Raw genomic sequence first — 26,669 nt, 5'->3', positions numbered from 1 at the left:
TCCCCTGGGGACCCAGAGCACGGGTCAGGCCGTACCCCCATCCCGAGCTCAGGGTCCTTCCCCTTGTCCCCACATCCCAGCGCCCATCTGCAGTGCCTCAGATAACCCCACTGGAGCAGAGCTGGAGGCTCGTCCTTCCCTCCCTCAGCTGAACTCGGGCCAAGTCAATTCCCATTTCTGGCTGGGGAGGGAGAGAAATAACACATCCAAACAGTTCCTCTGCCTTTTGTGCGGCTCTTCCCTCCTCCCGCTCTGCCTCAGCACAGCTCCCCGAGTCTATTATGGACACGGCACGGAGGGAGGGCACGAGCTAATTTTACCTCCTCACCAGTGACAGTTGCTGACGTTCAAATTAATGAAAATAAGAACTCAACACGGGCTGAAGTCTTGGCAACTGCCTGCCCACGAGGAAGCCGGTGACCCAGCGCTGGCTGCTGGAACAGCGACATCCTACCTTGCCATTACCGCCTGCTAAAAATACAGGGATAAAAGGAGGCTGAGAGAAGCACCGGGAACGTGCGTGTTCATCCTCACCACCTCTCACATTTCTTAATGGCTCCATCCAGCTCATTCAGGCACAAAAAAGGCTTTGCTATAAACTCAGGAAGAGCTTTTGGAGCCGCTGTGTTTGTCAGGCACAAACACATGTTCGTGACTTGCAGCTCCAAAGGCACCTCCCCAAGCACCAGCTTTACCTAAAGCCTCCAGCCCTGGCTTTGCTCGACAGCCTCAAACCGAAGCTGAGGAAGCAAAGGATGGAGCCTCCGCAGGAGACCTGCGCTGGAAGCAGGAAGGGGTTAATGGCAGGGAGGAAAAAGCAGAGCACAGCCTTCTAAATGTGAAAGGGGCACAAGATGCTTATGCCCATCTACTGCATCTCCCAGAGCAGAGCCTTCTGGAGAGGACATGGGGCCACAGCGCTCCCCCGGGATGAGGTGTTGAACACCCCTGAACCAGCTCACTCTGCAGGAGTCTTTAAATAACCCTTTAACATACAAGTGTAGTCCCCAGCCCCTTCTTCCTCTGCAGGATTTAATGAGGTTCCTTCTCCTCCCTCCCCAACACCCACCTATGAGTCACTTTACTCCTGCTCTCGCTGCCCGGCAGAACCACAACTGAATCCACAGGCAGTTACAGGGCTTTGACACTTTTATTGTCATAGGGGGTCTCTGAGATGTAACAGGGGCCTGGAGCTGAGCGAGTTCAAAGGGATCCTGCAGGAAGACCCGAGTAAAGAGATGAACATTTATCCTCCACTGTGCTGCACCCACGGCTCCCTCCTCACCCTGCTCCAGGAACTTCTCAGGAGGGTTCTGCTTCTGGTGAGGGATTTCTGCCCACCACAAAGACTGAACCTGCAAACTGCACCTTCCTTCCCCATCTCCCTCCTTCCTCTTACCCTTTGGTCAACAGCCTTATTTCAAGGGATCTCTACAGACCTGGGAACCTCTGTCACAAGCACAACCTCCCTAAGCCAGGCCCAGCAGTGACGGCTGCACAGGAGCAGCATGAGAACATCCAGCAGAGAGAAACCCTCGTCCTGCTCCGGGTGGTTCCCTGGGGAGCTCTGAGCTGTGGCTCACATCTGGACTGCTGTGTCCGATGGCTCTCAAGGAATCCACCCTTCATGGATCCACCCAGCTCAGTCTGTAACACCTAAGGGCTGGGAGGAGGCCATGCAGTAGCCCCTTCACTATCTACCTAAGCCATTAGCAACAACTCTTCAAACAACCCAAAGGTTAAACCCATCAAAAGGCACCAGTTAAACCAAAGTCCTGTACAGCCCACCCACCCTGGCTAACTAAGGTGGGAAGTGCTGGTTTATGGGGCCACAATTAATCTTTAGGTCTTTAATCCCTCTGAAACAGCACAAATTACACACAAGAACTTAAAACATCTCCCAGTAATTTGCCTGTCATTTCTGAAATGACAGTTCTTATTTGGGTTTAAATACTGCTGTTTGCACTAAGAGTATGCAATAGCTGGTAGTGCTGCTCTGGAGATGATCTCCCACTATCAGAGTCACCTGCCTGTGTGGGTACATCCAGCTCACTGGCAGACAGGGCTGCTGGGGGAGCACCAGCATGTGCAGCACCCACCCACAGCACCAAGAGCTCCAGACCCTCAGCAGCAGCTGGGACAGGCAGCTCCATCCTGGGCTGCTGGACACACCACTGCTGTGGGGAGTCTGCCCAAGCTTCTGCTTTTTACATCCCACAAAGCAGGCAGCAAAGCAGGCTCATCCCCACTGGGGAAGCTAAAAGGAGACAGAACATTTCAACTAGAAGTAAGAACAGGGAGGAATATATCTTCTGTCCAACCCCATTTGTGGGGCAGGTCTGCAGGAACAGGCTGGATTTCACCAGTAACTCACTCTGCAAGGGGTCACAAACCATCACAAACCATCTCATTACAGTGTGTTGAGACCCTCTGCTTAAAAATACAAACCCCAGAGCTAAGGAATGATTCCCCTGCAGAACCAAGTTATCCGCTTTGGAAACAATGCAACTGTCCTGGAGATAGGGAGGCTCCTGGGGGAAGCAAGGAGATGATCCTGCACTCTCCAGCCACAGCCATTAGCTCGGGCCAAGGGAAGCCCAAGAGGGCAGTGGCTCTGGGGCCTAGGCTAAGCTTCATTCTCTTCTTCTGCACTCACGGCTGGTGGGAGCACGGCTTCCTCTCCAAACAGCTCTCCAGGGCTGCTCAGTGCTCTGCTCTGTCCACTAAGCCCTGCCTCTGCTTCCTCCTCCTCCTCCTCTGCAGCTGGGAAGCAACAGAGCCCTGTTAGAGAGATGCACAAGCTTGTTGTCTAGACTGACACCCAGAAAGCAGTAACAGACTCTGCCCTTGGGTTGCCTGAGACAGTCAAGCACTAAGAGCAACAGATCCACTCTCACAGAGGTTATCATCTGGCCCTCCGAGGGAGCTTACACACAGACCAACAGTACCTTCTGCCTCTTGAAGCCAGTTTGGAAGGAAAATGCAGCATCAGAGAGGGATGTACGAGATGCTGGTTATGGATTTTCAAGCCTCATCACTGCGCCCAGGTCCCACTGCCTGTGATGGGGCTCCCAGCCCCAGCACTTTGGCAGGATCGTATCTTGGGCACTTATGCACACGGTGTTCCCAGTGAGAGCTCTTGCAGAGGGAAACAGCAAACCCTGACAACAGGGAACGCATCTGGCAAGTTCTCGTCTCTCCTGTTTCTGCACTTAGAAGGGCCCCATCAATCAAGTACATGCTCCCTGAGCCTTTTTAAGAGGATTCCTCCCTTCAGAAGCCTCCACTGAGCTATGAGGAAAGGCCTGGCCCTGATCAGATTCCAGCACAGAAGTCCATGGGATGTAAGAAAAGAGCAAAGGACAGAGCTCTGTGGGTCACCCAGCTGGCACGGGGACATTCCTGCTATTAGAAAGGGTTATAAATTCCCCAGCTGTCACCAGTGAATCAGCACTTGGAAATGGATTGATTCCACTTTGCTGAGACACCACCATCTTGGCAGCTCCCCCTTGGACCCACCGACAGATCTGCTTGGACCCTGTTGGGGGCTGAACATCAGTCTTGAACTACAGAAGCCAGAGCTCTCCTCATCACAAGGGAAAGTCGGGCACAGGAACCTCGAACACAGGGTGGTGAGTCCATGAGCTCCCCTACAAATGGCACTTGACACCTGCCCTCCAAAACAACTGAACCAGGAGCAGTTAATCTACAACTCATGTCCTGTTGATGGAGGCAGCGAGACAAAGAACCTGCCCTGATCACACAGCACTGCTGTGATCACTAAACCCGAGCAGCTTTTGTCGTTAGTCTTACCACAGCCATGCCCTTCAGCCCTCACCAGCCACATGGCTTACAGGAACAGCGAGGCTGAAGAACGGCTATTTGACTACCACCTCTTTGTTAGAGCTGCATGGCTGAAACCACACACCCCCTTGTACTTACTGGTTGGCCAACCTTAAAACAACAGGAAACCCCTAACAAAGGAAGAAGCAAATCTGTAAGTAGATAGTTACCAAGGCTGGAGCAGAAAAAAGAGCTCAGTGTAAGGCTACAAGCAGCTTTCTTTCTCCAGATGTGCCATCTCCTCTGAACACTGAGTCATTTTAGGGCTCTGCTCCAAAATAACTCAGTCTAGCAGAAGAATTAAATGTGCTAAACAACATTGTCCAGGAGGAGCAGCTATTACTGGATGAAGGAAGGAAATGGGCATATGGGTAATGCACAGGAAGGGGCATCCTGGTTGATCAAATAAAGGATGGAGGCATCCGGAGAGCATCACAGCTACTCACTAGGTGTGACTCACCCCATAGTAATCAATAGTCTCCTCTGCTGCTGAGAGGATTAGTTGGACCTCGAGGCCTTTCCTGAAAAGCTTGAAATGGATGGAAAACAAACCTCTTCTGCCCTACCCATCCCAGCACCATTCTCTCCTACCTGGTACTGTGAAGTCCTGAGTGTAGATGATATCATCTTCAATGTCATACAAGTCATCATCTTCTTCCTCATTGTAGCCATGCAGATCTTCCAGATAAGGCACCGCCGTCATACTTCTCCACCGGTCCTTTGTTTCTGGGCTGGGAGGAATGGGCACCAGAGCCTCTGCCTGAGCGTGTTTCTTACGAAACCAACTGCAAAGAGGCCAAGAGCAGGGTGTCAGCAGCATGGCTTCACTGCCCAGGAGGCACAGAGAAACCCCTCACCCCACCAGAAGGGCCCATTCCAGCCCAACATTCAAAGGTTCATCATGGAAAGCTTCCTAGATGGTTTTCTGGCACTGCAGGGTTTTTAATGTAGAATGAAAGGGAGAAGAGTGTCGAGAAAGGTGAGCGTCCTGCTGACAGCACCACAGGGACACCTGCATCTACAAACTGCAGCTCAGGGCCTGGAAACAGAGCACAGGCACATTTTCGCCATCACCAACTCAAGCCCAAACCCTCGATGAGTCAAAACACAGCAGAGCTGCTAGAGCTCCAAGATCTAGTGTTAAAGCAAGCAGAAGGAACTTCTCTCTTAAAGTTGAGGTTAATCCAGCACAAGGCAACAAAGTCTGCAGAATGTCAGTCTAAGGAGAGTGGTATTTACTCCCGACCTCCTTTAACAGGCAGTTTCTGACAAGGCCACAGCAGAAACGCTTCTACTTTATCTCTTTATCCCACTTCTGTCTCAAAGGACTCCTATTACCGTTAAACCCAGAGTGCTACCATCTGCCCAGCAAAGGTATCAGCTCTGAAAGCTGCTCTTAACCAGATCAAGAGACTAACAGGCATCACATCAGCACCTCAGAAGCCAGCTGGGTGCCCTTTCGCATTGTCATCATCCTTCCTAGCAGGGGTCCAGCACTGGGCTGTCTCTGGGACATCTGCCAGTGCTGCACGTGGGCACCAAGCTTCCTGGAAGCACTGCTGGAATACTCCATGGGATCCTGTCTTCTGAATGCAGGTGGGAACAGAAGTTCCTTCAGACCTGGGTACTCCTAACCTGCCCTTCCAGCCCACACCCCCCAGCACATCCCACTCCCTTCCCTGAGCCAGCCAGGTTTTATCACTTCAGTTCCAAACTCGTTTTAGGAAGGACGGGTTGGATGCCCCTTCTACACAAGAGAACTGTAAACCTAATGTCATTCTAGTCTTACACTGCCTGAAAAAACAGTGGCATTCTAACAACACTATCCAGCCAAAGCAAAGAGTTAGGAGGTGAAAATGTAGCTACTGGGACAAATCAGCCTGCATTCAGAGGAGTGAACCCTCATCCAGAGACCTGCTTCACAATTAGCATCTTTCAACTGTTTTCTCTGTAGCAATTGAGTTTTAAAGTGAGGAAGACAGCAGCATCCTGGCACTTGCAGGAGGAAAGAGCAAGGCAGCCCCTATAGCCTGAAGGTTCAGAAGGAAACGTGTTTTGGTTAATCACATGTCAACACCATGCAAGGAATCATGTTCCATCCAGATCCAATTGGTCAGGTTCCACCTCTGGTTCATGAAGAGAAATTACCAGAGCAAAGGGAAAAGGCCAGCCCTGCTCCTGGCCCAGGAGGACCAGATTTTGGACAGCAGTTTTAGCAAGGGCCCTGTCTGGCTTCCTTGGTGGCACACAGCACTCCTAAGGCCATCATTTCATTTCCCTGCCTTGGGAGGCTGCTTTCATCAAGGAAGCAAATGGCAGGATCACCCAGTGCAGGGCAGCGGAGCCAACACAGCCACCGGAGCTGCAGGGATCCAAACTGAACAGCACGGTTCTAAGGACGATGGAGCATCCTGACAAATGAGATCAGAATGACTGCCATTACAAGGAGCATTTCCAAAGGAGAAAGCCTGGAAGTCTCTCCAGCAACCGGTGTTGTTATTTTGCTGTATTTCAGCTCTGCCTCTTGCTTTCCTTCTGTCCTACTTACCAGGAGAGTAAAAATAGGTTTTTATTAACAGCAGAAACCTGAGTCGCTGTGCTCGAGTCATAATGATTCCATCCTCTGGGAGGTGATTTCAAACACTTGCATATGCATGTATGGTAATGAGGCTATAGACTGAGAAGAGAAATTCATTGAAGTTCTAAGAAAAATCAAAGCCCTCTTGGAAGGAGCCTCAAGCAATTCTGTACGGAGCAGCAGAGTATTTCCCGGCAAGCAGTTTTCCAGCAGGGACAGACATTCTGCTTTCTGCACTGGTGCTAAATGTTATTAGTGCAGATTTGCTCTTCAGCTGAGGACCACTGGCTCCATCAAACACCATCATCTGGCTCAGGAAGCTGCTGCCCACTGACGAAGCCAGAAAGTGGCCACTCTCCCATCACTCAGTGATGCAGATGAGGTCAAGTCCATCCTTACCCTTCATCACTGACCCTAACCCATGGGCTGGATTAGTGCTGCCCACAGATATTCCACCATTTGTTCCCAGTTTCATAGATGTTTTCCGAGCCAACGACACAAACTCTGCTCTTTTCAAGTCCTGGTACAAGCAAGGTTAAAATAAGCAGCAGTAAGCACAGCTGCAGCTTCCAAACACTCCCAGCTAATTCACTTCCCATTCTAGGTCACAAATACTTCAGTTGGCTTGTTTTGCACAGGGACAATTTGCTCTGAAACCAGATGCCAAGCTGCAGGCCACCACCCTGCCAGCAGGGATGGGTTATGAACAAATCCCCATCCCTGGCAGTGCTTAAGGCCAGCTTGGACGGCCCTTGGACGGCGCTTGGAGCAACCTGCTCTAGTGGAAGATGTCCCTGCCCATAGCAGGGAGGTGGAACTGGGTGAGCTTTAAGGTCCCTTCCAACTCAACCCAGTCTGTGACTCTGTAAAAGCACTGGGGAAGGTGGTACAGCAGCTCCAGGGCCTCAGGAGAAGACAGGAGCCTGGCAGGTTAATCTGCACCTCCGCTAATGAAAAGTGGGAGGTGGAAGTACCTTCGCTTTCTTGCTATCAACTCTGGCAATTGTGTCTACGACTGAACAAATTAAGTGTGACACTCGTGGAGAAGGAAGGCAGGATGGTTGCCTTGGAAACGAGGGACAGAGGTAGAATTCTGCATCCACTCCATCACTTTAAGTGCTGCAGCAGGGTCAGTGAATTAGCTACAAAATGCAGTGTATGAGCATTAAACCCTTCAGCAAAAGCACAGGGTAGAGGAGATGGTGAATGGTCTATAGAGAGCAGGCTGGTAACTCCCTGGCTCTGGGCAGCTTCTCTTCACTGGCCCATGTTTCCTCCCCAGAGTATACAATATTCACAGAGGGGAAGTGAAGAGCTCAGTTTTCCATGCAACAGCATCCTATCCCAATCCTTCTGGGAAGAGCAGGCTTCATGGCTCTTGCATTGTTAGTCAGGGGTCAACTTCTGGCAGTTGATAAACTCTCAGGCTGAGAGTTGGAATCCATTTCAGCTCACAGCTCGGAGGCTGCACTGCACACATCTCATGAGGAGGTCTGAAAAGCCTCTGGAAGCAAAGAGGAGAATGTGGCTTTGTCCTGAATTGAAACCAAGCGCAGAACCATGAGCGTGATGCAAGAGTTCAGCTACAGAAGGGAGGAGAGGAGAAAGCAGCTGGCAGGTAAAACCTTAAGTAGATTCTGCTTACAGCATTCTTCAGGCAAGGCTGTGGCTGCAGGGGGGAAAAGTGTTGGGAGCAGATGACAAGAATAAAGGGAGGAATGGCAGAATTCCCATCACTGGGCCATAGACACATGCCCGGCTCCCCCCCTCTGCTGCTTCTTGGAGCAGGACTCAACACTTCTCAGTGTTCCCCTGACGAAGATCTTTATTCTTGATCCCCCAATGACAGCAAGAAACAGCACCTCATGGGAGGTGTTTATCCAGCTCTGGATGGATCCCGAGCAGCCAGACACCTACTTTGTGACACTTCCCTTGGGATCACCCTTCCCACAGGACAGGGGAACACGGCCCCTTCCCATCGTGCTGACACAAGCCTGGCCTGGCAGCGCTTGGCTCCACTGCCCAGGACACAGCTGGTTTTCAGGGCACTTTGAGAACCTCCATTGTCCATCAGAGCAAGGCACCAGCCACAGCAGTTCAAAGACATAAAAGACTTGCAGCAGCACGGGAAGGCACTGGGTAATTCTGGTTTGAGGCAGTATCCATCCCAGCAGGGCAGCCCAGGGAAGGCGCTTGATGTTTCTATAGCCTAGTTCCTGCGCCTTAACACATGCTTTTGTGGGAGGAGTGTAGAGAAACCTAAAATCATTAATGACTATTGCTCCCACACACACACGAAATCTAAGGATTCTAGAAAGGAACCCTTTTCTTACTGAAATGCTTTTCCAAAACCCCACTGAGGATCCCGAATGGCTCCTGCTGTCCTCCCCACTGCTTCGTGTGCTTCAAAAATACACCAGGGTCAGGTTAAGCAGAAGGGCTAAGCTTCCCTCTATTTAAAGAAAACCAGGAGAACCAAACACTGGATTCCTTTAGCACAATGCTCCTCCACAGAAAGGAGATGGACAGGCACATCCAAGCTCTGCTGGGTTTGATGTCATTATTAGGATGCCACAGCAGGAGGAAGGAGGCAATTACTAACAGGGGAGAAAAGCCTGTTAAGAAGCACTGGTTAAGCTCACAGCAAACTAATAAGGGGCTAAGCCTTGGAAACACTCCTGTGTTTGCAGGTAGAGCCTTTCCTGGCCTCTCTCAGGGCTATGAGATGAAAAGCCTCCTCACAGCAGCTCTGCCCAGGGAGAGGGCCGACTGGGCACAGGAATCACTGGGATCTGCGCCTGCCCCCATGCCAGAAGCTTGCTCTAGTTTCTCTGGCTTTCTAAAGGCAGGCAGGGTCTCTAGAGAAGCCTCTTTGCTTCCAGCTGGGCAGAGCTGACACAAAAACTCACTGCCACGTGGGAGAGGTATAAATGAAGCCCACAGGGCTGGGTAAGTGGCTCAAATACCCAGCAGATACACGAGAACCAGCTATGCTGCTCCAGGCTGAGGGGCAGTTCACCCACAGCATCTACAGGAAAGAAAGTGCTTCTAAACCACCCAGTAATGCACTGCTGGACTGAATTCCTGCTGTGCTTCTTCCCAGTGCTTATTGACAAAGCATCGGACGGACTGTGTGCAAGCTGGTCACCACCCTGCACCAGCTGTCATGAACAGGAGAACTACTTCATTGGGAAGTACAACAGTGCTTTGCTGTCTGGCTTGAAGCACTCCAGTCCTCAGTGGTGGAGGGGAGGATGGTCAGGAACAGCAGGAGCTTTTGTTTTCAAGAACAGCTCTATAGGTGCTTTTAGTGCTGCACAGCATTTCAGAGGCCAGCCCCAAGCAGTGTCTCATGTACATGGCAGAGGAGGCTTGAAAAGCAAATGTGTGCTCCCATCGCCTCCCAGACTCAGAGGAACGAGTGCACAGCTCCTGGCTACTGGTAACAGTTGGCCTGGCTTAACTGACTGCCCAGGCTACACAAGACCTGCCTCCTGCCTCGAATCCTCACCAGGGGAAGGGAGCAGTCGCTCCCCTGTGGAACACCAGCGCGGTTCAAACTTGGCAGGTTTTGTTCTGAGGCTCATGCAGATGGCTCCCATGCCATGACCTCTCCAAGGGACCAGTGCCTGACACCACATGGTGACCACGGCTGGTGGTTTTCCACAAACACACCAAGAAAACGGGGCTCTTCCTGCCTGCAGGAAGCACGTTGGAGGCCATCGCCTCCCACAGCCTTGTTTTTCCAAGGTTCCCAAAAGCTTCCTGGGAAGCTGGCAGGCAGGGCCCCTGCTGAGCAGCTGTGGTCCGAGCAGCTCTGCCTGTCCTCAGAAGCACTTCCTATTCAGAGAGCAGATAAGCTACTGCAGCCTCCGCAGTGAAGCATCCTTCTGATGCTTTTTGTTCTTGTACTTTTATCCGCCCAGGAAATCTCTGCTCCGAGGCAGCACGTTCAAACAGATCCTCAAGGAAAAAAAAAAAAAAAGCCTCGGAGATAACAGGGCCCTTTCTCCCCCCAGACAATGCCAAGGAGAAAGGGGGAGGGAGGAGGATGACATTAAAGAGAAAAAAAAAAAAAATATTCCTATTGTCCTGGAATGCTTCTGCACATCCTGATTCCATATGGAGCAAATACCGAGGGCTATTTCTGTCACCAGACTGCCCAGAAAACCAGAACTAACACACATTACTAAACAGTCCTAGTTCAATAACCCAGCTTTAAGGAACCCCTGTTCTTCTGCTCCATTAGCACTATCCAGAGCCCTTAATTACCAAGAACCAGTCACACTGGAAGCAGATTTCCAACATATTCATTATTTACTGGTTAGCAATTCAAATGCTTGCACCGGATGCTCTAATAGGAGGGAAAAAAGCCAAGTGAAGGTTGCCAGAGCTCCAGCAGAGCTGGAGGAAGGATATCTAGTGACTTCCATGTGTCTGCTGTCAAAAGGAAAAATGAGTTGAGAGCAATAGCACAGGTACATTAGCATAAGAAGCAGAAAGAGAATGACTAATAGGAAGAAGCTGAACACTCACTTGTGCTGCCTTATCTGCTGTATTGAAAATCTCTTGGCTGGGTCGTATTCAAGCATCCCTGAAAAGAAGGAAAAAAAGTCCAGGTGTGATCACAGATGCTCTCAGCCAAGTTGAAGACAGGAAGCATAAAGCTCTGCCCTTCCCTCCCACCTCCCTCCCCAACAGCCATTGGGGTGTCCAGCCCTCCTGGCAGCTTAGGGAGCCTTTACGTCCAGGAAGAACCTGCTGCTTGGGTCACAGGAAGCTCAGCACAGCATCCCCACTCCATTGCTGACTACCTGCTCGAGGCTGTTCCTCAGTTTCCCCACCTGCAAAGTGGATATGACCTTTCCCTCCTTCACCCTGCAGGGACAGCAGCTTGCACAGCCCTGGATCATACGTCCAAGCATGTCTTCAGGCAAAGAACATCAAGAGTTTGCATTTCACAGAAAATGCTATTGAACTCTCTCCATGGAAGGGTCAAAGCCTGAGGCACAGCATACATCCATTTGCTCAGCATCCCAGAAACTCCAGGCTAGTGAAATTCTATTGTGGAAGTACAGAGAATAATCTACTGTCCCTCCTTTTGCCCCAGCCAAGAGGCTGACTCCTGGCATTGCCTGCTAAGATAACTGGGGAGGGGGTAAGAAGAGGATAGAGAGGAAACGTAGCTCTTTAGGAGAGGGGGAGGTGGATTCCTTCACAACAGACCCACACAGGATGCTCCACTACCTTTAGAAAGCTCCACAACTCAACAGAAGGAAGTAGCAAATTTTGCCATATTGTTCAGAAACCAGCCAGTGGCACCTAACACATCCATCCAGCAGCACCCGAGCCATTCCCCAGTGAAGGGTCCAAGACACCCTTTCCTCTAAACCAACATTAACAAAGCCTCACTGCTGCACATTACGAGTTTTGCTTTCACTGGATGATACCCTCCTTGTTGCTCTTGCAGCACCAGTGCTGCTGTGAAGTGGTGAAGCAGGCAGCATGAAGACATTGGGACAGAGGCGAGAGAACAGGAGGACTCCATCTCCAGCAACCAGAAGAAAGGCTATGAAGCACAGCTGTCAAACAGGAGCTAGAGAAGGTCAAGTGCATCACAGGCATCTGGCCTCAGGAACTCAAGGCACTCGAGTCTTTAGAGCACACTGGAAACTTAGACTTGCCCTACTGAGACCACAAGAGCCATCATGTACCTCTGTCAGAGTTACACGGCTGAGCAAGAGTGGAGCTACAGCGACAGCTCCCTGCTCAAGGGCGGGCAGCCTCCTGAGCAGCTCCTTCTCTCTGGTATCTTCTCTCCTGAGCAGGCTAAAGCCTATGAACAAACAACTGCCAGCCCAGGCTGCAGCTACAGACCACAGCCATATGTGGCAGGAGTGCCCTGTGCTCCAGCATCTCCCCCAGCAGACCCTACAGCCTTCTTGGAGGCTGGCAGGGACCCTGGAGATCACCTAGTGCAAACCCTCCTGCTTGAAGCAGGCTCAGTTTGCCCAAGGCTGTGTCCAGTGGGGTTTGGAATGACTCTGAGGATGGAAACTACAACCCCTCAATGCAACCTGCTCAGCTCCCCTTGCAGTAAAGGAGTTTTCTCACGTTCTGGTGGAATTTCTCCTCACCTCACAAGAAATAATAATTGAAAAATGAGATGGGAAGGTGGTTCAGAGGAAAAAAAAATTCCCCACCTAATTAAATAACCTATTAATAACCTATTCCTAAGATCATTAGGCAGTTTCACGGCTGAGCTGCCCAAATCTGTTGGCTTTTTTAAGAAATAGGACTGCAAAGAGACCTTATGTGAAGTTCAGGGGACACTAAAGTAAGAACTGGCTCAGTTACATCATTCATGGCATCAGAAACAGGTAAGTCAGGAGACCCCCCCCCCATTTACTGACTTAAAGATCACATCTCAAGGTGCTTTAGGAATCCAGCCTGTTATGATGAAGAGGCCCAGCAGCACCAGTTACAGACAGCTCTGGTGCAGAGAGTTGTGTGTTCTCAAGCAGGAAGATAACTGATGAAAAGGAGTATGTATTTAATGAAAAGGGACCGTATTTTGGGCAATGTTTGAAAGAAAATGGCAAGTCCAATCATTGATAATGTACATTCATGAATTCAGCTCTGACTCACTCGTGGCAGCGCTGTGGCTGGAGTCCTGTACTGCAAAGAGACTTCCTCAAGACAAAACATCATGTACTATTCACCAGTCATCTCAGAGTGTCTGCCCACAGGAACCACACACTCTCTTCTCCCATTTAGGGGAAGGATTTCCATGCAGTTCATCTGTGAGCAGAGCTGAGACTCTCTGGAATGGGGTGACTCTTCAGGGGATGCCTAACTCACAACCTGGAAGGATTTGCTGTGCCCATACATGGGGCTCTGAGCCCATCACACACCAGCAGCCTCAAAAACCCTTTTAAATCCTGCCAATGCAATCCAGAAGCTGGAGCCACGAGCCTGTCCTGACTCCTTAACAGGCTCCAGTCCACACACCTCAATCCTTTGGGACAAGGCAGCACTACAGCACGTGGCAGAATAGCCAGTGTTAGCAGACAGCAGGTACATGGCTTGGGAAGTGGAAATCAGAGAGCAGCAGTTCATGAACCCAGCCTGGATTTCACTTCCAAGTCTCCAGCTCAGATCAACATTCAAACCAACCAAGAGAAAAGCACTGTAAATCCAATCTGTGGCAGAAAACAGGGCTTTTTCCCTCTCCATCTTCCGCAAGCACAGCCAAGTTCTGACCAGAAACTCCCTCTGCAGGCAAACCTGGAGCTCTTGATCAAACACATGGAAGAGTCACTGTGGGATGGGTTACAGACACCAGGGTGCCTGCCCTGTGCTCTGGGGACTCCCTGCTCCTGCGGAATTAAAGCACCCACTGTGCCCAGAACACCCTGTAGTGACAGGTCACTGCAGTCACACATGAGTGAGAAACCAACCAACCTGTCCCAGGTGCCAAGGGCTGTAGCAGAGTCTGAAAATCAGGTGTGAACACAGTGACTGCAGTCTCAGAGCTTCCTTGTTCAGTAAGAGTGTATTAAAAGAGGAGGAAGAAGAGCCGAACTCTGTCACTTTGCTTGTCCAGAAGCAAACTGCACACGAGTTGATAAGTCATGTGCTAATGCTGACAGAAGAACCTTAAGGCTATTTATAAATGCTTCCACTGACACATTGTTCACAAGGCAGAGCAGCACTGGCCCTTTGCTCCTCTGTCAGGGAAGAGCATAAATAAAGCTTCATCCCTGATTAGGGAGACAGAAAGAGGAGCAGCATCTCAACTAATCTGTTGACATACACTGGCCTGCAAGTCTCTTTATAAGTCAAATACCCCAGAAGCTTAAAAGTCCTCTAAAGACTGCTTCTTCTGGAAAGAGGAACAAAGAAATAAAAACAAGCTCAAGGGGCAGAAAAAGCAAAAAGCCACTATAAAAGTAGTTCACAGAACAGTACAACCTTAAAAGGTGTATTCTAGTGTTTGTTTCATGGTACTGTGGTCAACACAGCACTTGTAGCCAGAGAGGAAATAAGCACTTTGCAGCATCCTGAATCCTTCCTCACAATCCCCCCAGAGCAAGCGCTTGCAGCACTGCAGAGTGCTTCAAGAGTCTTTTAAAAGCAATGCAAAGGCAAAACCAAGTCTCTAATGAGACAGAGCTGAGCTGTGTGGGTCTGTGCTGCTCACAGAAAGCAGCCGACAGCCATTGACAAGATTTGATCTGCAGGCTCTTGATTCAGCTTCAACCTGCTGCAGAAGCAGAAGGCACCTACCAGGAAATGCAGATGTTGTGGAGGAAAAGAGCAAACTAAATAAAGCCTTTGGGTTTTATCACCATAGTTACGTAGTATCAGCACCACAAGGCTCAGCCCTCCCCTGCCTCAGGAGCACTGGTACCTGCTGGGCTGTGGGGTGCTCGATTGCAGAGCAGAGGGAATGGGCAACTCCACGTAATCCATCCTCCACGGGTTCACTGTGCACTCCAACCACTAGGAAATGTCAAGAGTAGCAAAGCAGACCAGAGAACACCAGGTTTTGCCAGCTTTTACTGTGTAACAGATGCCAAAGACAAGAGGAGGGGTGGAAGCATGTTCTCAGGTGGGATGGAGAGAGGACAGGAATGGGAATCCTGACAGCTTCCCATCCCCCTGGGCGAAAGGGTCCAGGTGACAGAGACACAGACATCTCCTCTGCCTACCAAACACACTCAGCTTGCATCTCTGTGGTGTCTGAACACAGAGGGAATGATGACAAAGAGCAGCCAGGATGAAGGGAGCAACTCAGACAGGCGTAAGAGCTGGACAAAGGGCATCAGGCACGAGGGTCCTCCATTTACAACGAGGCAGAAGGAAAAGAAGGAAATTCTGACTCCAAGTCTTCTACAGCGGATGAAAAGAGAACTGAAAAGGAGTTATTCTGCTAATGAAGCATAAGATTTTAAGCTATCAATATCCTCAGCACAAGAAAGAGAAACAACTGCCACGCTTCATTTCCCTGGGGGACAGCACTAAGTGCAGAAGAGAGGCTTATCACAAACCTCAATGGTTTCTGCTGGGCGCTTCAGAAGCCTGTCCAGACAGACCACTGGACTTCCTCCATTTGGGCAATTCCCAAGCTAATAACAAAGGCCATGTTTTGAGTCAGTGTTCACACGGATGAGGACATCGCTCCCTGGGGTGCACGGGTACGACATGGAGCACACAGCAGTTGGGAGCACTGGGCTGTCAGCAGTGGCCACAGGAGGCTCAGCAGAACGGCCATGGTACCAGCTGTGCTGAGCACAACTGGAAGCTCTGCCTGTGCGATGCCTTCTGAAAGCTCTTAGGGCTGGTTACAGCTTCTTGGAACCCTCAAAGGCCACGGCCCCATGAGCACGCAGAGGCTAGCACACAACCAGTTGCAGACCTGCGGACAGGGCTGACAGGAAAGGAAGCTGCTGTGGGTTGCTCACAGGCCTTCACTCACACCAACCCCCCCAACCCCACTGCACAAGCACCAGGAAAATCAACCGGAACCAAGGCAGCGTCAGCCCGTATCCGAGGTCTGATCCCTCACAAACAGCTCAAAACCTGTGCCTGTGCTGAGGGCTGGGGAGTGCAACCACACAGGGCTGTCCTGTGCCGACGGGACAGCAGGAATGCTGGTTGGGATCTCCTGTGCGCTCAGTCACATCCTACCTGCTGCCAAACAGGCGCTGCTGAGCAGCTGCTATGGACAGTGTAGCTGCTGCCCTGACATTCACCTTCCCAAAGCAGACACTGCTCAACACTAAACCCCAAACTACTGCAGTAAGTGACTGGAGCAAAAGAAAACCCAAACAAAAGCCACAACTTTCTCCTTTGACCCAGAAAGTGCTGCTTTCTGTTCCTAACTGTAACTCTAAGTTTAGGGGGAAGAAGATGACAGCTGGGACTGAAGCAAGTAAATTCAGAGCAAGGCTGAGGAGGGACAGCAGAACCTGAGCACTCAGTATTTCACAGTACAGAAAGCTTGGAAAAGGGATTTCATCGAGTTCTCCCTTGCAAAACCTACATCAATGCTATGATGCCATTTTAAATGTAACCTCTTGTGGGTTTTGTCTTTAGATGCAACAGCTTCGCAGAGCACAAGAATCATGATGCAAGAACCAACTGTACAAGGGGTAGCAACTGCAACTCCTGCAGGGCTTAGTGTACCTCAGGAAAATGCTTGTGTTAAAGACATTTCAAAGGCTTCTAAGGTTCCCAAGCACAACCTCCCTCTCTAACAGGATCCTGTATCTTCACAGGATACTTGGAATGAAGCTCTCCCCAGCACTATGCAAGCTGAGCATTGGCTGCATTTCTAAGTTTCCCCCTTGCAGAGCCAGCTGGGAGACTCACCTCTCAATAAGTCTGAGAGTGGAGGACCACAATCCTCTGGAATTGTGTAGTCACCTTTCCCGATGTTCTCAAATAACTTATAGATATTATCCCCTTCAAAGGGGTACAGACCCGTTGTGATGTTGTATCTGTAAAGGCAAAAGAAGCTGCATGAGAAAAAGCACACAGAGCAGGGACTTCTACTTTGGGCAACATAACCCCATCCAAAGCAGGGACCACCATGCACCCCCCATCCCTGCTCTCCCCCACCATACAGAAGAGCAGCAACGGCAGGAGACAGCGCAAGACTGAACTATGTGGGGCTTTGCCATGTTACTGCAATTGCTGGGTGCTGCACAGGCACTTACAGTGTGACCCCTGCGGACCAGATGTCTACTTTAAAGCCTGAAAAGGTGTCAAGGCCATTGGCAATTTCTGGTGGCTGGAATGCTGGCGACCCTTGGCTCGTTCTGCACGTGTCATCCTCTGCGAACGGATGCAATGCCTGTGGCAGAAGAGACCCATTAGCTTAAACTTCCAAGGCAAACAAACTGTAACCGTGAGAGAAACAAAAGCGGAAACCTCTGATACTGAACTGTTGCTTACATGGGACGCTGTGCTGAGTCTATCATGAGAACATGCCACTGCAGCAACTACATGCCAACAGCGACAATCCTCACACCTCTCCTACCCAGCTAAAACAGCCTTTAAATAACAAGAAGGATGAGGTTATGTAGCTCATCACCATCTCACCACGCTTGTGGGCTTTTCTGAGATTGATGTCCTCCTCCGTATGCTTCCCGGATGGAAGTTTTGCGCTGTTATCAACAAAAGTGGTTTGCCAATGGCAATAAATATTCAGAGTCACTCGAGAGCACTCCACAAGTTTAACAGAAGCCCAACTGCACAATAAATCACTTGGCACCACAAAGGTCACCTCCATGCAGATTGTCACGCTTCCCACAGTCTTGACTTTGCTGCAGTTCTCACTTACCTCTGCTACGCCTAAATCGGATATTTTTAGTGTCCCATTGGTTGTTAGCAGGAGGTTCCCCGGTTTGATATCCTTGTGGACAATCCCTTGGCTGTGCAAGTATTCTAAGCCGTCTATAAGCTGACAAAAGTACCTGCAGAAAGAGTTAGAGGAGGAAAAGTTCACAGACTTCCACAGACTGTGAACTGATCACGCATAAAACAAAGGAACTGACTTGTACTTACCCGTGAGCCTGAAAAACTGGAAACCTCTTTTCCGGGACACTGTCCAGCATTTCCTGCATCCCACACACACAGTACTCCATCACCATATACGTAAAGGCAGCGCTAAGGAAAGTTCAAGGTCAAACACTTCTCAGGGCAGGCAGAGCACTGCGGCATGGGCAGCCCCCGTGACATGCACACAGGAGGCAAAGCTGGGACCTTCAGTGAGACAGGCCAAGGGAAAGAACCCGCGGGAAGAACCTTCTGCTTATGGCCACCTGTAACTCTGAGACCACTGAAACAGGAGGTGAACCCCACACAAGTGAGGTTGGGGATCTCACAAGCATGGCACAAACAGGGTAATACTCTGAAGGGGCTGCAAACAGAGTGAGGAACCCCTGGAAGAAGCACCCTGGGCTGTAGCGTATCCTTCAGTACCGTGGCTATTCTGCACCTGAAATGACAGCAAGGTTCCAGCACCTTCCCCAAAGCTTCTCTTATTCTTTATGTCCTGTCCCCACACAATACACCTTGATGCACTATTTAAGTGCTGCTCACCCCAGCCCCACCGTGGTATTTCAGCAGCAGGAGGTACGAAGCTGGTTTGAAATTGTGTGGATTAAATGCAGCTACAGCAGAGCTGGTGGCAATTTTCACGTTCCCTCACAGCATATTCCAGTGTTCATTTCCTTAAGCTTTAATGGAATGAACTACACAGCTGCCTGAAGCATTAATTGCCTCTTCTTCCTCTCCCTGGGCTTTGCAAGGCAGACACTGTGCTGAGAGGGGCTTCTAAGAACAGACCCTGAGACATCTGGTGGCTTTGCCAAGGGAGTGCACCTTCCAGTTACAAAGCAGCATGAAGCAGGGCTGCCAGGCAGCCGTACCCCACAGCACTGCTTGGTCACTCACAGTTCCCGGCAGATGCTGCCTTAACCTAAGCCTAAAACAAGTTGCTTATGTCCCAGGATACCATCGTACCTCTTGAGGCAGGAGAGGCTAAAGAGATCCGGGCTGTCAGTGTGATCTGTGCTAAAGACTGTGCTGCCCCTTTTGCAGCACGTTCCATCCAGGAGCTCAAAACACTGCTTTCACTGAGCACTGCTTCCTTGCAAGGCCAGTGCAGTGAGTAAGGGACTGACCCGTGGAGCAGGCAGCCTGAGAGTGAGTTACTGTTCAGGTGGATCCATCCCTAAACCTGTTCACTGTGTGGCTGCACAAGCGTTTGCATCCTCAGCACACTGAGGGGGCACTGGCACTGCCAGAGAGCCTGGGGAAGGGTGAAGCAAGAGCACAATCATGGATGAACCCTGCTCCCAGGGAAACACCAGCTTTCTCCAGGTACCTGCCAAAAATAAGCACCCAGAGAAAGAGACTTTCTAGGAGTGTAGAAGCAGGTAAAAATAGTGACATGAACCTGTCCTTGCAAGAGGACAGTACTGAAAAGCAGTTTGTGGCTCTTCAAACACTACTGTTCATAGAGTAAAGCAGGGAACATCCCCCTGGCTTTGAGAGGTCACATTTCTGAAGGAACGTTTTGGGTTGTCATCGCCTGTTACCAACACACGAGGTCTCTCTCGGGCTCTTTTTCCCCCCGTGCTTCGCCTTTAACAGCCCAGCTTATTAAATAAACGGTGTCTTGCGATAGACAGTAATTGAATTGCAGTCCATTTGGTCTGCTAAGGCTACAAAACAGGCAAAAGTTGTCATGCTTTTTTAATACTCGTGATTTGGTGGCAGAGTGTTTGGTCCAATTAAAGCACACAATTAAATTGCCCATTTTCTGAAGTATTTAGAAAACACGGTCAAAAAGATAAGCAAAGATTTAGAACCCGAGCTCCAACAGATCAGCAAAATAAACTCCTCAACTGGTTAAGTCCAAGTGAACTCCGAGCATGGCAGAGATTAACAACCCAGCACTGACTTGCAAGCTAAGGTGTGCAGTAACACCAGTCAGTGCCTCCATGTACCTGGGGAACAGGGCACTGGGATAATACAGTGAAGTAGGACAGACGCACTGAGATCACAGGCCACAGCTTGGACCCCAGGCCAGAGCAGTTTGGTCTCAAAAAGCCAGGCTGTAGGTCTTGCAGAGGATGTGCTTTCAACTCTCACCACCATTACATGCTTTAGGTCACTTAAAGCACCGTCACAAGGGACAACAAACCAGAGGAGGCTTGGGAATCCATTGGAAGGATAAGCAGCAGAACACACAACCTGCTTAGGCAATGGCAGCGGCGCCAAAGACCTGCCCAGGGAGAGCTGCAGGAGCCGGGTGCCAGCCAGGGGCAGGGCTGGTTCTTCTTGTGATGGAAAGAGACAAAAAATACCTAAACCATTGCCAAGGACTTAAAGGAAAAAGCATTACAGGCATTGATTTCACATAGCATAGACAATAAAATGTCCATCTTCAGGGGAAAAGAGGCACCGAGACATCCCACAGCTATGACCAGAGGCTGGAAATGACAGATCTACAGCTCTTCTTTCACCTCTGAGCTGCTGAAGGTCACATAATAAACCAGAGTGTTTGAGGGTCCCCAGCCCTGCAGCTGGGACCTGGGCACATTTCAGTCCTTAACTGGGAAGCTGGGAAACTCAAGAGAAGGTACTTGTGTGGAAAGCATTCCAGACACGCAGCATGTTTAAAGCTGTGCAAGCGAGTTTATGCTTAAGAAACTCTCAAAGGGGGCTCAACCAAAGCAGAACGACCATGATTCAGCACTACAGCAGAGAACAGTGGGAATTCAAACCTTACGGTTGGGTGAGAAAAAGGATATATCTTCTGCTTCTCTTCATTGTACAACACATCGACCAACTGGATCACATTTTTGTGCCGCAATCGTCGCAGGAGCTGAATTTCCCTGCAGGAAGAAGAAAGGAAAAAACTTGTGTTAAAAAAACCCATGTTAAAAAACCCCATTTCCTTACTACAGATTAAATCAATGTTTTTTAAGTCACGTGGATTTTGAAGACACTTCAAACTGTATTAGGCCCAACTGGAGTCACCCAAGCACACTGACAGAAGGTCCTGTGTGTTCTTGAATTCACTGGTCCAAGGTTAGATCATGAGGAAACCTGGTCACTGAGCAGTGGTACAGACACAAGTGCCCTTTCAGCAGCACCACGCTGCCAGCCTGCTCAGGGCAGGAGTGTTAGTCCATTGCTTAATGACAACAGAACTGTTCTCAAGGAGTGACCTACCCGTGTGCTGCACAGGAGATGGGTGGTAAGACCGCCCTGTGCCAGGGCTCCGGTGCCATTCAGCACCACCCCACCAGAGCCCTGGCGCTGGGCTCACAAGGTGTCGGGGCAGTGAGCCAAACCATCACCGGCACAGCTCCGCTCACACCATTCCCTATGGCCCCGGGCAAGCTCCTCACCATTCCCAGTTAAAGCCAGTGCTGACTAAAGGAAAGCTGGAGCCGGTCAGGCTGCCCTGTCACCTGCCCAGGCAAGCCAAAGCCCACCCTGATTTGCTCTATGTGTCAAGGAGGTGGCTTTAGCAGCTTCCCCCCAGTTATGGGTTTTCACACAGCGGTGCTGGGAGCTCAGCTCAGCACCAGTGTCTCCAGTTACACCCGTGACGATGCACTGCACTTGTGTTTACCACAGTATCTAGGACAGTCACTGCCAAGACAAACCTTTCATGTTTGCGCTTCGTGCTTCTTCATACGCAAGTGTCATCTGCAGTTACAAGAGCAGGAATAGATTTGCTCGGGCTTCCAGGCTCCAGACTCCAGGGAATGTTTTTAATCAGCATCGTGACCAGGAACAGCCCCCACAGATGTCGGTGTGAGGCAGCACCGAGGCAGCATCGTGCCATTAGGTGTGTTCCCAGTGCCCGGTGCCAAGCGTGGCAGAGCAGTTAGCACACGACTGCAGCCCAAATGCTGTTACCTAAGCTGGGAAGCAACTTGGAGAGCAGTTACTTGCCCCAGAAAAAAGGAAATCAAAAGTTTCTATACCTAACAAGCAATACCTCCTGATAGGAAGCGCCTTCCTTCTGAGTACCATCAAGTACAACGCACAAGCAGCTGGTCAGTGGTGGGGCTGCAGGCCAAAGACCCCTGAGCTGGCCAGTGCCTTTGTATGATCAGCTTAAGTGTCTTTACAGGTGAATTAGTACAGAAATCATCCTGAAGATACATCGCATCCCTCAGAGGCAGTAGCAATCGGAGGCAGTTTCACAGTGCCCTTTAAAGCTGTAATTTCCAGGAGAATTCAGAAGTGAAGTGACCAATGTAAGAATTACATCGGTCTCAAGAATGGGTGGAAAACAGGAGTTCCAGTTAATCACCCCATTTCTTCCAACCTTGACTCCTAATTTGACTTGACTGAGCAGTTCAGAGATCTGAACTGAATCCTCTGTTGTGGGGACTAAAGAAAGTAAAACTGAATGAGAAGACACCTTCCCTCGGCTGTGAAAAGGGACCCTTGTCTGTCATCGCCTATCAGCTGCTTTCATCTTCCTCCCTTGGGATTCTGTACCGTGTCCCAAACCGCATTTTAGTATCTTTTGCATTAACCTCAGCCTGCAAAGTCCCAGCTGTGAAGAGGAGAAACAGGAGGATCAGGACAGTCAGGTCAGGGTGGTTCTGTCGGTGTGTGAAGTGCAGATACTGCTCCTCACTTTGTGCTGCTGCTTGTGCTGAACCACACGCAAGCTCTTCTCTCCAGCTCCATTTGCTAAGCTGCTTTAAGGAGCAGGGTGACATTCCAGCAGCTAGGACCCCTGAAAGCAGCCTGACAAGGAATTCTGAGCCAGCTCTGGAAGCAGGAGCCTCTGCCCAAACACATGAAAAGCCAAGCTCAAAGCCACCCATCCCATGCCCACACCGTGATGGATCACAGCCCATTAACCACCAGTGACTGCTCCTCCCAAAGGCTCCTATGGTGCAGGAACACAAACAGGTTCTTTGAAAGGTCTTTTAAGGATCCCTGAGCAGCAGTATTAATTATTCACCACCAAAGTTTACGCCAGGCACTTTTCCTTTCTCATCTATGGCTTTAAACCCAGCCCTGATGGGAGCTAAGCAGAAACCTGGGGTAACAAGGCAAAGCATTGGGTTTAAATGGCACACAGGTTTACAGAGTGATGCAGCTGCTCTAATTATAGGAATGACCAAAAGGCTGAAGTGGATTAAATTAGCCTAGAAACTGCAGCCAGCATCAGGGCAGGCCTAAGAAGTGTCTCTGTAATGAAGGGAGACGGGCCCAGGGTTCAGGCCAAGAGAGGAGCCGAGCACACGCACGGATTTAAATAGGACTCTTCTGTTGTGAAGCCAAAGAGAGCTTCGAATATTAGGAACACATTGGAAATCCTGATCCCAACAGCACATTCCCTGTCATACAGCTTGAAAGCACAAATGCTAATTCCTTCACCTCTAATGGGCTGGTCATTGCTCCACACTGTGCAATGAACCTCCTCAGTGGGATGCTGTGAACCACTCCGATGGCCATGGACCCACCATGAGGCAGAGGCCAAGCAGCCCGCTTCCCAGAGGGAAGATTCCTGCTATTTTTACCTCCTCTGGCATCCTCGCAGGAGCAGACCCAGCCAGAGCAGTCACCTCCGACTCCATTTCAGTCCTGCAGCTCTGCCAAGCCAGTGCTCTCAGTGCTCATCTCCCCGGGAGGTGCCCAAAGCTACTTTTTAACCCCAAAATTAACAGCAAATGCCACCAGTCCCCCCCTTTCATCACAGTTTGCCTGCGCCTCTGACAGCACTAAGGAAGAGGTTTGGGTGCCTTCCTGCCTTTCCCAGTCCAGCCTGGTGTAGATTTCTGGGATACCTTTCGAGCTCCAACTTGCCGCCTCCAAAAAGTAACGTGGAATGTAAATCACAGCAGCTGCTTTTGAGTTGCTTCTTTATCTCTCAGAGGGAAAGGGAGAACCCCAGCGAAGGGCCAGGCTGTGCTTCCTGCAACAGGGTGGTCACTTCCACACACAGCCTACTGAACAGTCCTATTACGTAGCCAGAATAGTCTCCTTTATGGGATTCTGTTCCTGGTTTTCCAGACTAGAAAGCCCTCGAGTGTGTGACAAGCCAGCCTGGCAAAGTGTGGGGCCTGCTTCAAAAGAAAACCATCTTGGAGGAGGAAGAGAAGGGAAAAAGATCTTCCAACTTGGGGGCTCCTACGTGGTTCTGCCAGAGCCACAGAATCCAAGTTATCCCTCTCCAGGTACCTCGTCTGGGCAGGTAAGAGGGAATGGTGGTGCTCAGAGCTGTGTATAGCAAAGCTGCCTACTTGTACCATGTGCTACGTGATTTTGGAAGGTTCCAAGAATGGCCTAGGAGAAGACATCCCTTCCTGGACCAGTCTAGTGAGCTCTTCACCACAGGATGCAGCATTCTTTCTGCAGTTGTTTCAAGCCTTGCCTTCATCAAAGCCGTTCTTGCCGAGGGAAAAAGGAGGAACAGAGCCAGATCATTCCCTTCCTTCGGGTCACAATGCTCCTCCACAGTTTTAAGCTTTTAGGATTCTATCAGAGACAAGCAATTGTGAATCCTTCCCATGTTACCTTCCAGATCAGATGGATGCTGGAGGCGAGGGCTTGCAGCAGGGCTGTGCTGACAGCCTTGGGCCTTGGAGCAGCCACCCTCACCCCTCCTTCCCTTCCTGCTCGTGCCTGGAGCCCAGCTCAGGCTGTCCACATGCAGCATGTGGCACTGAGGAGCCTGGCACAGGAACTGGACACATCTCCTGTGCCAAGAGCCAGGGACGCACACAGAGAACAGGCTCCATATGCCAGTGCTGCCACGTTCCAGAAAGCCACTAGCACCATCCTTCATCCTTGCTAATTGCTACAGAGGGCTCAAGAATCCTTCCTTTGGTCCTTACACAACTGAACAGCGACATTAGGTGCTTGTTTAGATTGATTTTGTAATCCTGGAGAGGCAAAGTAAGTTTAAATCGCACATTAGTATCCCCAATACACCACAGAGCAGATTAACCAAGAGTCAAGCTGGTGAATGGCTTTTTCCTGTTGATTTCACCTAAAACCCAGCATCTCCACCCAAAAGGACACAACTTGTCATTGTCTCCACATGAGAAGCTGCACCCTTTGCTCTCGGAAGGGGGAGGGATGTTTCAGACAGGACTGAGCAGAGCACTGCACTGCTTCCTTCTGCAAACTAAGCCTGACACAGCTGAGTGAGCATCTGACACACGGAGGGGTTGGCATCATTACATGTAGATGAATCCGGAGTGGATCCACATCTTCCACGTTTCAATATCCCAACAGTTCAGGGTTTAGAGGCTGGAAAGGGGTGGGAGGCCGAAAAGTGGGGATGCTCAGGGGAGCACCTTCCATACAAAGACAGGCTGAGAACACTGGGGTTGTTCAGCCCGGAGAGGAGAAGCTGCGTGGAGACCTCAGAGCAGCTTCCAGTGTCTGAAGGGGCCTACAAGGATGCTGGAGAGGGGTTCTTCATCAGGGACTGTAGCAATAGGACAAGGGGTGATGGGGTCAAACTGAAACAGGGGAAGCTCAGGTTAGAGATAAGGAAGAAATTCTTCCCTGTGAGGGTGCTGAGGCGCTGGGCACAGGGTGCCCAGAGAAGCTGTGGCTGCCCCATCCCTGGCAGTGCTCAAGGCCAGGTTGGACACAGGGGCTTGGAGCAAGCTGCTCCAGTGGAAGGTGTCCCTGTGCATGGCAGGGGTTGGAACCACATGAGCTTTAAGGTCCCTTCCAACCCAAACTAGGCTGGGATTCTCCATCTGACAGGACAAGCCCCGCCACCGCAGCACAGCTCCTGGTGCTCTGGTTTTACTGTTCCACCACCGAGCCCCAACAGACACCAGCTCCAGAATGAAAGCACCAGAGGCACCGGCTCCACTCGGCAGGAGCTTCATTAGGAGGGCCAGGAAATGAGCTGAGTCAGTTGAGCCCATCTCCGCGTACAGCACACGCCTCTGCAGCCAACAACAAGCCCTTCCTCCAGCAGAACTGTCCCTGCTGTGAGGTGCAGGGCTCTTGAGCTGCAGACCCAAAGCACGGGGCCTACCTCCTGCTTGAAACCTCCAAGGGACTCTAATGAGCATCTCTTCAAATCTCAGCACTCACCGAGTGTGGTAAGTACAGCACAAGGCACTTGGGATATGCACAGGAAGTCCCAAACCCTTAATTAAAATGTGAGGCTATTAGCACACAGTTTTATTAAACTAGTGCTGCTTGAGACAGAGTCTTCCCTATTTTCTTTCATCTCTCTGGCAATGCTACTAAACTCGTTTCTTGTGTTAACTGGAGGCAGGAACTCACCATAGTCCTGTCTGGGTGACTGAGCCACCCCAGCCCTTCTCTGTAGTAACTAGAGAGAAGATTCCCCACATTGCTGTAGGGAAGTGCTCCATCTGTGAGTTTAAACCCTTAACATCCACACCAGGACTCACAGACCCTGCCAGGGCTCATTTTTCAGGGGCAGAACCCAAGTATTTCGGGGTAGAGAAGAATCATTTAACTTTACATAGGTCTCAAACATATTTCAGTCACAATTTCGAGGTCCCCAGGGCTCTGTTACTGCACCAGGGACAGGCTGGGGCTGGTGCAGTGGTGAGGAGGAACAGTTGGAGCTTTCCAAGTGCGGCCCCACATCCCCAGCACACAGCACGGACCTTACAATCCTCCACAGCTCATCATTAGTGTGCTCATTACTGCCCATGTATCACTTGCTCACGTAATTACTTACCCAAGG

General features: G+C 50.4%; 1 protein-coding gene across 2 annotated transcripts in view; it reads right to left on the bottom strand.

Moving 5' to 3' along the window:
* STK11 (serine/threonine kinase 11) overlaps positions 1–26,669 on the bottom strand; it is a 34,571-nt gene that overhangs the window by 3,608 nt on the left and 4,294 nt on the right. For both annotated transcript variants that reach the window (XM_065658891.1, XM_065658890.1), the window contains exons 2-8: positions 20,752–20,835; positions 17,996–18,085; positions 17,772–17,904; positions 17,146–17,282; positions 16,799–16,926; positions 10,958–11,015; positions 4,435–4,628 (exon numbers count right to left, since the gene is read on the bottom strand). In XM_065658891.1, coding sequence (XP_065514963.1) covers positions 4,435–4,628; positions 10,958–11,015; positions 16,799–16,926; positions 17,146–17,282; positions 17,772–17,904; positions 17,996–18,085; positions 20,752–20,835 — 824 coding nt within the window. The remainder of the gene's footprint in view (positions 1–4,434; positions 4,629–10,957; positions 11,016–16,798; positions 16,927–17,145; positions 17,283–17,771; positions 17,905–17,995; positions 18,086–20,751; positions 20,836–26,669) is intronic.

The sequence above is a fragment of the Lathamus discolor genome, chromosome 21, assembly GCF_037157495.1.
Source record: "Lathamus discolor isolate bLatDis1 chromosome 21, bLatDis1.hap1, whole genome shotgun sequence".
NCBI lineage: Eukaryota > Metazoa > Chordata > Aves > Psittaciformes > Psittacidae > Lathamus > Lathamus discolor.
Note: the sequence above shows the minus strand (reverse complement) of the source record. Positions and strands in the feature narration are given on the sequence as shown.